Source organism: Echeneis naucrates, chromosome 13, assembly GCF_900963305.1.
Source record: "Echeneis naucrates chromosome 13, fEcheNa1.1, whole genome shotgun sequence".
Taxonomy (NCBI): Eukaryota; Metazoa; Chordata; class Actinopteri; order Carangiformes; family Echeneidae; genus Echeneis; species Echeneis naucrates.
In genome coordinates this window covers 2,989,622-3,003,533 of record NC_042523.1, presented here as the reverse complement: position 1 = coordinate 3,003,533, position 13,912 = coordinate 2,989,622, and the positions used below count along the sequence as shown (strand labels likewise).

At 40.0% G+C, this 13,912-nt stretch overlaps 1 protein-coding gene across 4 annotated transcripts in view; it reads left to right on the top strand.

Annotated features, from left to right (window-relative positions):
- Positions 1–1,615: 1,615 nt before the first annotated feature.
- Positions 1,616–13,912, top strand: part of timm50 (translocase of inner mitochondrial membrane 50 homolog (S. cerevisiae)) — a 38,125-nt gene continuing 25,828 nt past the window's right edge. For 2 of the 4 annotated variants that reach the window (XM_029518244.1, XM_029518243.1), the window contains exons 1-4: positions 1,616–1,843; positions 5,302–5,458; positions 5,615–5,646; positions 13,867–13,888. In XM_029518244.1, the coding sequence (XP_029374104.1) occupies positions 1,628–1,843; positions 5,302–5,458; positions 5,615–5,646; positions 13,867–13,888 (427 nt within the window). In that variant the 5' untranslated portion in view covers positions 1,616–1,627. Of the gene's footprint in view, positions 1,844–3,404; positions 3,577–4,096; positions 4,108–4,527; positions 4,569–5,301; positions 5,459–5,614; positions 5,647–13,866; positions 13,889–13,912 lie in introns of those variants that run through there. The other 2 variants (XM_029518246.1, XM_029518247.1) reach the window with 2 other exon arrangements.

Below are 13,912 nucleotides of genomic sequence, written 5' to 3'. Positions count from 1 at the left end.
AAGTTTGAATTGTTTGTAAATACAAGTGGCCTTGTGTGATTTTAGTCTGTCTCTTAATTAACTGATTGATTAAACCGTGGAATATCATTTGAGTCTAATGAACCAGAGACCTTTCTAGTGGCATTAGAAAACACTGGCATGAAAATGAAACTAAAAGAAATGTAAGACTGGTTCATAGGCACCTCCCCTACCTTTGTATTCTGTCAAATTCCAAACTGAAAACCTGATAGTGTTTGAATGTTTAGTTTGGAAATGTTTCAATTAACTTTCAGGTAGACCAGAATTTTTTTTTTTTTTTTTTTTTTTTTTTTCGTCTTCAGTGTTGTTGCCATTGCACAGTGTTTTCAAAAGTTCCAACTATTAAACATTGGAAAGTTCATTCTTTCATCTTCTACCACTTATCCATTTCCAGATCACAGGGCTGCTGGGGCCGATCCCAGCTCACAGTAGTCGAGGGCGGCGTCACCAGTCCATCACAGGGCCAACACAGAAAGACAGACAGAGACCAACAACCACTCACACTCAGACCTACAGACAATTTAGAGTCACCAATCAACGTAAACATGCATGTCGTTGCATGGTGGGAGGAAACCCACTCAAACACGGGGAGAACATGCAAACTCACAGAAAGACCCCAGGCCTGGGACTGAACCCACAACCTTCTTTGTGTGGGGCAACAACAATAACCACAATGCCATTATTGGAAAGTTCATTCATTCATTTTCATCCACTTATCAGTTTTTAGGTCTTGGGGGTGCTGGAGCCAATCCCAGCTCACACTGGACGAAGGCGGAGTCACCCTGGACAGGTCACCAGTCCATCACAGGGCCAACATACAGAGACAAAACACCACTTACACTCAGACCTGCGGACAATTTAGAGTCACCAATTAACCCAAACACAATTAGCCCTTGGATGGTGGGAGGAGCCCCACGCAGCCATGGAGAGATGGAATCAAATCAAATGAAATCAGATTTATTTATATAGTGCCAAATTATAACAAAGTTACATCAGGGCACTTTACACATAGAGCAGGTCTAGACCAAACTCTTTATAAAATGAGAAGACGCAAACTCTGTACAAAAAGGCTCTAGGCAGGCAACAGCGTTAACCACTATGCTGCCATTGTTAAATAAGTTGTGATATTATTGTGTATAAAAAAACAAATTGGTGGAGAATGCATATTATTTGTACATTGTTTATTTTACATGCCTGACATACCTTTGAAACTCATTGTTATATATTTGATTATAAAGATTCTTATGTAAAATAACATATTCAGTTATTACAATGAATAACTACAATGTACAATGAATTTATTAATATATATTTTTTATGTTTATGTCTGACGATGGTTTTGTTTGAACATGTCTTTGATAAAGGTGTCATAAGAGACCACACTTTGGGCATTTTCCATCAACCGTCATGACGGCTACGACACAATCGAAGGTCAGACTCACTCAAGCCTTTGATTCGACAGAAAACTATATGGCCCGCCTTCCTCCTGCTACACGTGGCCTGTCTCTTCTGTGACTGCACCTCCCGGCCTGTCACTCAAATAAGCACGAGCCAATCGAATGCTTTTGCCCTTTAGACTCCCTTCACACACGTTCGCCGGCAGCTAGCTATGCTATCCAAGATGTCGGCTACGTCTGTGTTACCCATGTGTGTGCGAGCGAGCCGGGGCCTCCTGAGGCTGAGGAGTGGTTCGTCTTCCACCGCCGCGGTGGACATCATTCGGACACTCTCCGTGGATAAGCCGACAGCCGGAACGGGGAGCGCGACGGGCGGACTGGCTCAGGCTATCCTCCAGGAGAAACTCCAACAGCAGCAGCAGGTCCAGGTGAGGAGAAGACTGTAGGTGCACTCGATTCTGAACTCAGCGGACTGCGATTTTGACAAGGGGAGCGGGTATTGCTGTGTGTGAGTTCGAACGTGAAACCCCGGCCTACTCAGCTGCCCATGTATTTGAAATTTTGGAACCACTTCTCTGACATTTCAAACCTTTGGGACGCTGAAAGCTAGCTTACATCCAAATATTAAGCGGACATACGAGAGACGCCAGCGGCAGTTGAATGTTTGTGGTGTGTAGGCTTTTTGGAGATAAATGTCAACTTTTGAGAACCGCCAGGATTTCTTCTGCTCCGCTCTCTTGTTCTCGCAGTACACTGAATGAATGAGCATGGGATTAGCCAGCGAGCCGGTTAGCGGGCTAATGTTAGCAGGCGGTTTTTTTAAGGGATTGCTGGCTTCTCAGTCTGTGATGGCTCAAGGGGAAAAAAACTAAGTGTGACAGTAACTTTCCGAACCCAGTTGGTTCAGTTTCCCAACTCATAGATTTCCATTAATTTCAGGGTGTTGTAATAGTCAGGCATTTTAAACCGAAGTTAAAACGTGACTGACATCAGGGGCTTCAGTTCACGGCTGTAATGTTGCGGATCCCCAACACACACATTGAAGCAGCTGTGTGTGGACATGTTATCTGTACGGACTGTGAGATAAATGGCGATGACTCCCAAGGTTTGTGTAGTTTGAAGGTTAGAACAGACATCCGTCCCCTCCCTCTGCTCCCCCCGTTCAGCCTTCTCCCGTAGTCGTAGGCCACACACACACGCACAGTGTGTGTGTGTAGCCTACTACAGATCAGTTAGTTCAGTGGCACTATATTTTAAGTTAAATTATTTTCCTTAAACAGTGCTGGAAAAACTCACACTATCATTACTACTGGCGTTCTATTCCGATATACTACTAAAAATCGTGTTAATATACCTATTATTAGATGTTAATTTTAACTGATGTGGCCCCATGAGAAAATAGTCTCTCACAGACTAGATGGCTGGATCTGCTCGTCTGTCCTGCCTGAATGATGTGGAGCGGGTGCTTTATAATGTATGATAAAAGAAATGAGACTCCAGACTCCTTTCAATCAGAGACCCAGCTTTTCTCGTCTCTTTGTATTGTTGTCTGAGATGCTGCTGCCCCAACAGACTGCATTAAAACTGGACATCAGGTGCTACTGACTGATATGGATAATCAGAATATATATATCGCTGAAACTTCTTTTGTTTCATGCATTAACTGAGCCCCCTTTTTCATAATAATCTTACTGACAGTTATTTTCAACATGCATGGATCCTCTTAAATCAGAGATACTTATTGCGCGGCTCGTCGAGCTTGGTGGCTCGTGTGGTAGCCTATAACAATATGGTAACCCAGCCAATATTCTTTTTTTTTCTTCCAAATTTCCTACATAAATATTCAGTGAACACTGCACTACAAATATTTGCAGTATACCTCTCCTTTGCTGTCAAGCTTGGCAAAGCAGCGCGTTTACGGCATTGATTACGACACCGTCACACTTGGTGACGTTACTGTAGCTCTACTAGCCAGCGTGAGATGCGGGCGCAAAATTGAGCGATTTTTAATTAAAAACAGGGAAAAAACCGGGCGGACAGATACACAGCGTTGTAACGAATAGTGAGGATAAAGAGTCTGAGGAAGCAGCAAACGAAAATCAACATGAAGATACCGGAGAGGGGATGAGCAGTCAGACGTCAAGTGTTCCAAGCAAAAACTGTGTGGCTCTCCCCTTGACTTTGCTTTGCTAATGTGGCTCTTGTGAAAAAAAATAATGAGGATACCTGTCTTAAATGGTGACTTAAAACTGCCACGTGAATTTGCTTTACTGTTTGAGATGATACACGGATGATACATAGATTAAAACTGTGAGAGCCAACAGATGCTGTGTATACTGATAGATTTGAGTCCATAGCATCCTATCCCTGGTTGATACACAGCCACCCTTTTCCAATGTTGTCTTTTCCATATAACAGGGGACAAAAATTCACCTAAACAGTATGATCTGAATTCACTTTGGGTCAGATGACTCTAAAGTAGAGTATTTTTCAGCCCCAGTTCTGATGAGCAGTGATGTAAATGTAACTCTTAGATCATGATGCAAAAGGACATGTCCAATCAGACTCTTGGGAGGCTAACTTTGAGCATGTTCAGAACTGTTCACCTGTTTGGCCAAGATGAGGCTCATGATCGATCTTGCAAAACATGGGTTTGCCAGAATGACCATGACCTACATCAGCAGAGTGGTGGGCAGTCATACTACTTGGTTGCCCATTATGTGAAGGGATCCAACAGTGTGGTGACGGGTGCCTTGACCAGGGGCTCCTCAAGTGAAAAAATGGATGCTGGAACGTTGAAGCCGGTCACATTCCCTTAAGAGAACTGTTGGTTCAACAAGAAAGTTGGCTAGCTTACTGAATTTCAAGGTGGTTGAGTGCCACATCATTTTGGGGGAAATATTAAATGCAAGCATAGGCTATTTTGGTTATAAATTGTGTTTGGATGCTGGGGATCCTGTTAGGACCCTGCTGTTGAGAAGGTGGATGTGGCAGTCCCTAGATCCTCAGCTTGTAGTTATACAGTTTTATGTTTTTGAGTCTTCATAGGCCATTTTCTTCTTCTTTTTTTTTTTTTTTTTTTTTTTTTTTTTTGCCTGTGTTGGATATGTAGGTGGAGTCCTCTGACGGCAGTAGCTGAAACACCTTGGCCAGGTGCTTCCTCAGTAGTATAAATGAGCTATCCTTCCTCAGTTATTGTCCCTGTCCCCCCCATCCTGTGATTGATTGATTTCTGGCATCAAATGTTCATCTTGCACTTTACACTCATGCACACATGTACTAAATTGGATAAAATCTAGAAATATAAAACCAGTGACTTTACTGATGACCACCTTCTGTTGTTTTTCTTGATTTATTTTGTGAAAATTGGGCTGTTAGAAAAAACGAAAAACATTTGAATATGAGTAAACCAGAGCTCCGCTATCAACCAAAAACATAATTGCTGCCTTCGAATCATATTCTCCAGATGTAAAATGAACATGTTTGTTTAGTATAAGATGGTTCATAACTTTTTTTTCTTTTTTTTTTTTTCTGCAATGAAAATGAAATTGAAATTGCCAATGCAATTGTAATATGGCTTTTTGTTTGTCAAAACGTACATCCCTTAAATAAATCCCCCCACACTGGGGAAGAGATGCATTGCATGTTTTAAGTTGATAAATATGCTTACTCTTACTGATATGCACCTCCTTGTATGTCTTCAAAGTCAGAAATAAAAAATATGAAGTTAAAATATGTTAGCTTGGGTGTTCAAGCTTTCAATTCATGACCACATGCCAATCCTGCAGTGCACACATCTGTTTTATTGACTTCATTGAAGGTTAAATTGAACCTTGAATGAGGTTTGTTTAGTTTTTTTAATTTCTTTCTTTCTTTCTTTCTTCAGAGACAGTCTCTTCCTGAAGGAAAGGAGGGGGAGAGGGAAGGAGAACAGACAGATGACAAGAAGCAGAAGGAGAACACTGCCTATGCTAAGAAGATGGTGCTACGGTTGGCGGGATTCATGGGGCTGGGCGGGGCAGTTGGCATCGTCTACATATTCGGTAAATGTGTTTTGTAATCTCATTGAAAACAGTCTTCAGTGAGTTTTGGTGCAAGGAAAATGCTTGTGTTGAAAACACAATGTTCTCTTTGTTTCACCTTTTTTAGATGTTTTCCTTGACATACTAAATGAATGCTTATTTTTATATTCCTTGCAGGCACCAATTCAGTGGACGAGCAAGGAAACACAGTAAGTTTGTAACTAACACACAATTCCTCAAGGTGTGATCCCACACACTCTACCAGTAGTACCTGACTGTGCAAATGCTTTTAGCTGAGAATGGTTGGAAAGCTTGTGTCCACACAATAAAGGCACATTTACTCATCTGATTAAGTTGAAATGGGGTGTTATCTGACCAAGTCAAGCTGGCATGGGTTTTTGCACGCTGGTGTTAGCTTTGTCTTTTAGTTACTTCATTTTGATGCGTGGTGAGGGAGATCCACTTCCTGCTCTGTAGGATGCTGCAGGGCACACTTCACATCTCTGTGCAACGTGTGCCTGTCTGGGAACCTTCCATTAAAACTGCCACTTTTCCTGAAAGTGACAAGAAAAGGCATTTGTGTGAGAAAGGAAGGGACCACACTTGTAGCACACTTATGTCACCTACAGCACCTCCTTTTGTTTCGTGACTGGAACATAATAAGGAGAGGGCACACTTGACTGCTAGCTGAGACATTAGGATTGTCTGAGCTGTGACAACATCAAAGGGCACGCTGACAACTCTTAAGTACGCAAGTTCACACCCATATTAAGAATAAGGGTAAATTTTGTTGTTATTATTTTATTTTTATTTATCCCTAAGGGGAAATGTGTTTTGAACAACAGTGACATGCAGGTGCATAAATCTACATTTTACATACAACTAACATATACAATGGGCATAACACTAGTGTTGTCTACACAATCATGAGATGTGAAAGAAAAGAGGGGAAAAAACAGGCCTTATGTTGCACCTTCCTGGACTACTGCACCACCCCACCATCAAATTGCACAGAGAATAACGAAACGAAATAAATAAAATGCCAGGTCTTCCAAGAATATTCATTCATCTTCTACCGCTTATCTGTTTACGGGTCGTGCGGGGTCCTGAAGCAAATCCCATCTCATACTGGGCAAGGGCGGAGTACACCCTGAACAGGTCCAGTCCATCACAGGGACAACACACAGAGACAGACAAAAACAAACCACCACTCACACCATATTTTGAGTCACCAGTTAACCTAAACATGCTTTTTTTTTTTTTTTTTTTTTGGATGGTGGGGGGAAACTGAAATACGTAGAGGAAACCCATGCAAGCCTGTCAGCTTGTCAGCATGCTCTGTTCACGACTATACAATAGGCAAAAAGAAAAAACTGACACTGTTGGTGGCCGTGTGAGGCCAGCTCTAAGCCTGCAGGCAGGATCTGCTGGAGGTGATGGCCTGGGAAGATGAGTGACTTCAAAGGGCACACTTTTCTCACTTCAAGATCATTTTATCAGCACCCAAGAGTCAAACGTGCTGGGATGGCTTCCTGCTTGGTAGCTTTTGTCCTTGCCTTTGAAGCTGAGCGGAAAGTGGAGTGATCCTTAGGAAATTGCATTTATTGTTGTTATTTAACCTCCTACAGCAAAAGGCTGAGAAATCAGATATACCTTTCACTGGAGTACTCAAACAACCTCCCAGTCCTTCAGTTTTGTCATCCATCATGGTGTTATTGGTACCTGACACCTGAGAATAAGAGTCTCCGTCCCATGGGTTTGCTGCCCAGATTAAAAACAGTCAAATGTTATGGGAACAAGACTTAAGACAGTGACGTTTGATTACCAGCAGGCCAAACTGTCATCCACCTCATGATATTCATGACCTTATGGTCTTATTTCAGAATCTTTTTACATAAGCATAATTTCTTTGGACACCAAAAGTTTTAAGTTTGCAGTTTTGATTTTCATTGTTTTTAGCAGATGCAAGCATGTGCAAGTGAAGTGTAACTGTCTTGTGCCACTTATACTTATCTCCTTATCTCTCCAAATTAATTAAATAATTTGTTGAACAATGTTATAAAATGTCACAATTTTGATTCTTGTGCCCACAACAGTTTTTGATCCAGGGGACCGAGACTCTCATTCTCAGCCCAGGCAGACAGCCCTTTCAAAATGGGACAGACTCAAAATAAGTTGGCAACAATTCTCTGTCAAGTTCTCCAGTCTCGCAGTTCATCAGCTCATTCATCTGCTACCATTTATCCATTTCTGGGTTACAGGGGATCACAGCCAATCCCAGCTCACACTGGGCAAGGGCAGAGTACCCCCTGGACAGGTCAGCAGTCCATCACAGGGCCAACACACAGAAACGATCAACCACTCATGGTTATACTTAGACTTATGGGCAGGTAACTTAGTCATGCACGTATTTAGGCTGTGGGAAGAAACAGGTGTAAACGGAGGAAACCCACGCTGGCATGTGGTGATCATGAAAACTCGACACAGAAAGGCATCAGGCCTGGGAATTGAAACCACAACCACCTCACTGTGAGGCAACAATCAGATATCGTTTTCCACAATATCTGAAAAAGACAACAAACTTTCTGTGCGAAATGTAGATGACAGTGAAATTCTTTGTGGTGGAAGTCATCAACAACATTACCATCAACCTCATTGCTAGACAGTATACCAGCGTTTAAATGGAGGATTCCCATCCCCCCACCAACCTGTAACCAATGATAATCAGTGATTGGCCCTGAAAAAGCATCTCTATTGGTGTGTGTGTGTGTTTGTTTATGACCACATATTCCCATTTTTACACAATGTAATGCCACTTGCTATTGTACTTATTCTATTTTGCTGAATGTTCCTTCCTTTTTGGGGCCAAAGAGTGTCGTCTACATGCACATTTGTATATTTACTTATAGGAATATCATTGAGTCTTTTTTTTTTTTTTTAATGCAAAGTGCTTAGTGCTGCTAATTTTACTTACTGGTTCAAAATAAAACTTATTGAAATGTGTCTATGGATTTTTCCAGTAGATTTTAACCTTTTATGCGCATTTTAATAATACTGGCAACCATGATATTTTTGATCACAAAAACCATGACATTTTCATGTAATTACATCCCTAGTGACAGGATTTTAGCGCCCATTTGAATCTTTAATGTTAACTATCTGACAGACATAACAAATACTGGTATTTGTTTATTTAAAAGACTCTTACTGGCAAGAAACCTTTGTAAATCTTGTACCTCTTACTTATGGCTTTCTGGATCTCACTCCATTTGATTTGGCGATTTACAGTTTTTAAGGTATCTCATGTCTTTTCTGAACATTGTTAACCAATATTTAAATTTTATGCTCAGATTTCCTGGAATTTTGTCCAGCACTCCCTGAGTTTGGAGTCTCATCCCTCTTTACTAGAATTCTTACATTTAATAGCTGACTGCCGTCTATCAACTTGCAATGTATTTTAAATTCTCCTTATTCTTGATTTTCTCTGTACGTACAATCGTTGTCGCTGTAAATGAGGGAAACTTCACTTAGCTACGAGTTAAAATGAGGTTTAAATGAATAAAAAAAATAGGTAAGAGTGAACTACCTGGCTGCAACTGCATTATGCGAACCACAGATTCAGCATCTGACCCATTTGTAATGCATGATGCAGTGCCTAAAGAGAGAAGACCATTTGACTGTCATTAACCAAAAGTGATTCTTCACCTTTTCAGAGAGCAGCATTTTAAAAACTTTTTTTTCTTTCGGAATTATTAATTTAATAGATTTAAAGCTAACACACAGTTTCTTCAACAGATCAACAAAGGCAACACCCTTATTTTCATTATTTCCTGAATTATTCATTTCTACAGTCTCAGTGCTGCTGCAGTGGTTGCATTTCAAAGCAGCCACTCATGCACATGAAGGGCAATTCATTTACCTTTTGACAGCAGGTACATGAAGCTGCTGTTTAGTTGCTGCCATTGGTTGACCACTGTGAAAATTAGGAATTTTCTTTGCTGTGACATCAGCTTCTTAAATTCAGAGCATGGTGGAATGAGGAGTGTGCTGTATTGTAAAGACCACCTCCTTCCCACTATCACACATTATAAACTCCTTGGCTGCATCCTGTGTAGGCACTTCAAAGTTGAGACACACTTCTCCCACTTGACCCCCCCTTCTTAAAAAAAAAAAAAAAAAAAAAAAAAAGCTGTCAAAGAGATTCTTCAAAGGACAACACCCCTCTCATTAACTTTGTCTCGTGTCAAGCTGTGTGGGAAATAAGGACTCTTCATCATACATTTATTTTCTCAGCAAATTGTTGCAGCTGCATGTGCAATAGGACAAAAAAAATAGTGGCTGTCAGAATGATAATGAAGTTAGGCAAGAAAAATGCATAATAAAATGTATACATTTGAATAAAAATAGTTTAGAAGCCAAGTAAAATAACTAAGACCTGGATCACCAGGCCAAGCTGGATCACTTGTAGCTCTTGCCAAAGAGTGTTGTGCACAGTTTAAAGCCTGTTTCTTTTTTTTTTTTTTTTTTGCCCTAATGTTATCTGCTGTCTAAAAAAAAAAAGTGGCTGGAAGGTGCTGTTCATGACTGTCATGAACAGCACCTATTTTCATAGTTTGTTTTTTTATTTTTACCCCAACTGAAACTGACATGCTGAAGAGACCACTCACACTATAATCATGACTCATAAATCCTACTTTGTTCTCATTGACTGGCTTAAAGACATAAAAATTGCCTGTATGGGGAAAAAAATTCCCTGTGTTTCCCTCACATGGAGTTTTCTGCTACATTTCCTCCTGACTCCTTTGGGTGGCACCATTGATTAGCTGAAAAAATGGGCATTCAACATTTGATCTTCAGAGCTAAGAGTTTTGAAATGTATATAATATTTGCAGTGGGGCAGTTGCCCTTTTCTGTGAAATATGTGTTTTCTGCTTCTGAAACATTTTATTTTTGTTGGTGTTTCAGTTGAAGTGGTATTTGTCTGCCTTGTATTTGAGTTCATTTGTAGTAATTAACAGTGTTTTTTGTGTGGGAACCTGGTTCCTTCCTGCTCTCCCAGGCTACAGTCCTGCAGTCATAGGTGTCGATAAGGGTTTAACGACCACTTTCACACCTCAGTCCACACTGACCCACACAATATAACAGCTCAGAACAACAAGAAGCAGCTGAACTCTGTCCCACATCACCACTGTATGTTAACATCTGCCAGGTCCTCCAGGATCTAGTTTTTTTTTTTTTTTTTTTTTTTTTTTTTTCTTCTGTGCTTGTTGCTATCCCAAATGCTTTATTTTGAGCGTTTCTCAAAAACCGTGCAATTTGTGTCATTTCTATGTGGCCCTTTTTTTTGGGGGGGGGGGGGGGGCAGTAAAATTGGCAAAAAAAATGCAATTGTAGTGCACCAAGTCATTGTTTGCGCCTTAATTCTGTCAGCTAATGTTTTTGTTTTTAAAAATTACAAGCTACCCCAATATTGTTGGGTTTGCTTTGCCTTACAAATAATTGCGTTTAGCAATTTAAATGTCTCATAAATTCACGCTGCTATTATAGTATAATATCTACACTTAAAATTTAATTCATGATGCTAATGTCAATATATGCTCATTGAATTGTGGCCATTGAATATTAGAAATGAAGCCATTCTAGATAAACAATGTGGGGCGCTAATTGTCTTCATGTGCCAGTAAACCATAGTAGAAGAAGGGGTTGCAATGAGAAGATGTCATTAAATGAGCAGCAGTCAAAACTCAAACAACAACGAGAATATTGATTGAAAAATGATTGACATTTCTGTTAGTTTCATTCAACAGGTTTTATACAAATGAATTGAAACAAATTTTAATGATTAGTTAAACGATTGTGGTTAGCTCAAATTAATCTCATCAGGCAATTATGAAATAAGTTTGGGACAGTGAAAATTCTCTGAACCCAAATTATTACAATTTACGGAAGTATTGTGAAACATGGATATGTGCCTTAAACTCATAGACACAGCATGTTTGTGTATTTCTTATCATATGTAGAATGTTCTGTATGTTGTATGAATGTTGTGTTTTACTGGACTATGTCGGCAGTACCTGCCATGTCATATGTGTTTGTGCTGCTTTGGGTACAATCGATCATAAATACAAATTTATGATCTGTTCCTGGATAGAAGTGTTCATTAATATGTACTGCACCTCCCGCATAAACATTAAATTAAAGTCCAATGTAGAAGTTTGGCTTTGTTTGAGGACACCTGCAATTGAAAGAAGTAGTGTCATCCTATGTATTTACAGAGACACAGTCACGGACCACCCTGAGCTGCTAGCTGCTGTCTAAACTGCAAGCAGCATCACCAGGTCGTTACCCCTATTAAGGACTAGGAGCCTATGAGAGATGAGAAGTTGTCATTTGAAAGGGGTGTGACTGCTGCCTATAGCCTTTACAATTAGAAAAAAATACTTTTTTGACCAGTGGAAAAAGAGCTTTAGAATTGAAATTGGACGCGAAAGAGCTGCCCTCTAACAGAGGGTCAAACTTTTTTCACTGGCCAAAAAACTGCTGTAGGCCTGATGTGTTGTGGCTTTGTTTTATCTATATTCTGGTCTTTTTATGCCTTTTTATTTCAGACAATAATTCGCAGATAGGCAACAGGACGACAGAGGGAAATCAGCTACAGCATAGGTTATCAAACGTTACAACACTTGTGTAGTGGGTTTGAGTTATGACTGACGATCCCCCTGTTCATTGTGTTCCTGTTACCACTAGCTGTGGTTTGTGATTCTTCAGACGAATTAAATCAAAAATGGGAGTGATCCAATATCATTATTGGGTGCCAACACTGTTTGCTTTTGTCCTCATGTGCTCACATTATAATATTGGAATTGGAAGCTTTATAAAATGCACAATGATAGCAAATATTAGTCAAACTGAGGAAAGGCAAAAGTGGGTGGCTTTCAGGTATAACACCATAATTTCTTTTTTTCTCCAGGAATTCTAAGTTAGAGGTATAGGCAGAGAGCTACACCATTAGTTGGCGAACCACTGAGGGCACATCACTGAAATTCTCTTATACTTTGGAACTTTTGTATAGAAATCTACTTACTTGTATTTGATTATGCATTGCTGTGCGCTTGATTGGTTCAAGCTTTTAATTTTGTTAAAAAAATGCATTTGAAAATTAAACTCCTGCATCTGTTTATACAAAGTCATACGGAATTGCAGTAAAAAAAAATCCTTTGGAACACATTTAGATTTCATGCATTAAATGCATTTTTGCATCTTGTTTGCAATGCAGTTTGTAGTAGGTTGTGTAACTAACTAACAAAAATAATGATAAAATCATAGAAAAACAAATACTCAGGGCATCAGTATCAGCAGATATCCAACTTCAGGAATTGGATTGGAATTAAAAAAAAAAAAATGGATCTCTAGTTTAAATTCCTGGAACCTAGTGTAGAAAAGTCTTGTTTGTTACAGGTGGTACTGGTTTTGTGTGATGGTTACATTTCAGATTTTAGACATGGACCTTATCATCTGACCAGTAGAGAGGAGGTCATGCATTAGAGGCTAGGGGAGGTTTTCTCTCCCATGTGGATTGTTTTCTTGGTCGAGCAGGAGAACTAATGAGGTGTTGGAAACAGCCACAGTCAGTGTGATTTACGGTTTTATCAACAGGTGGAGCCCCTCACCAGAGTTCCTCCTCATCAGAGCCCTTCAGTCATAGTGCTTCAAATCAATTCAATTCAGATTTATTTGTATCGCGCTAAATCATAACAAAGTTACATCAAGGCACTTTACATATAGAGCAGGTCTAGACCAAACTCTTAATTAACCCATTACTTAATTTAAAGAGACCTAACAGATCCCTCGATGTGCAAGCACTTGGCAACAGTGGCAAGGAAAAACTTCCTTTAAGAGGCAGAAACCTCGAGCAGAACCAGGCTCAGGGGGGTTCACAGTTCCTAATCACTGAATCCGTCACATACATTCACTGCTCTTGGGTGTTAATAGTCTCTAGCTACTGAGTCCTTCATACTGTTACTTCACCATTGTTCAGTCATTTAGTCTTTCAACACTGCTCCAGGCTGTCTCTGGTATCCTTGAACTTTTGTATGTTTCTGGTCATATCCTTCCAGGCTTCTTTCAGCTTCCTTCCCAGCTGACGCTTTTCTTTCTGTTCACTCTTCTGTTTTTTTTGTTTTTTTTTTTTAATTCGGCATTCCTTAATTTCTACTTCTCAGTCACTTTTCTCTTACTTCCATGTTCCTGTTTATTAGTTGTGAAATTGCTGCGACTCAGGTTTCTCCAGCCATTTGACTGTGCACTGATGCGGTCCTGATGTGCTGCTGACGTATGAACTTTCAGTGTGATTTGTAAACAGTCGTCTGTTGTGTGTAATGATTTTATTTTATTTTTTTTCTTCTTTGTTTCTCTTTTCTCTTTAACAGATTCCAGATGAGTTTGACAGTGGTGAGTATGAACACACTTAAATCT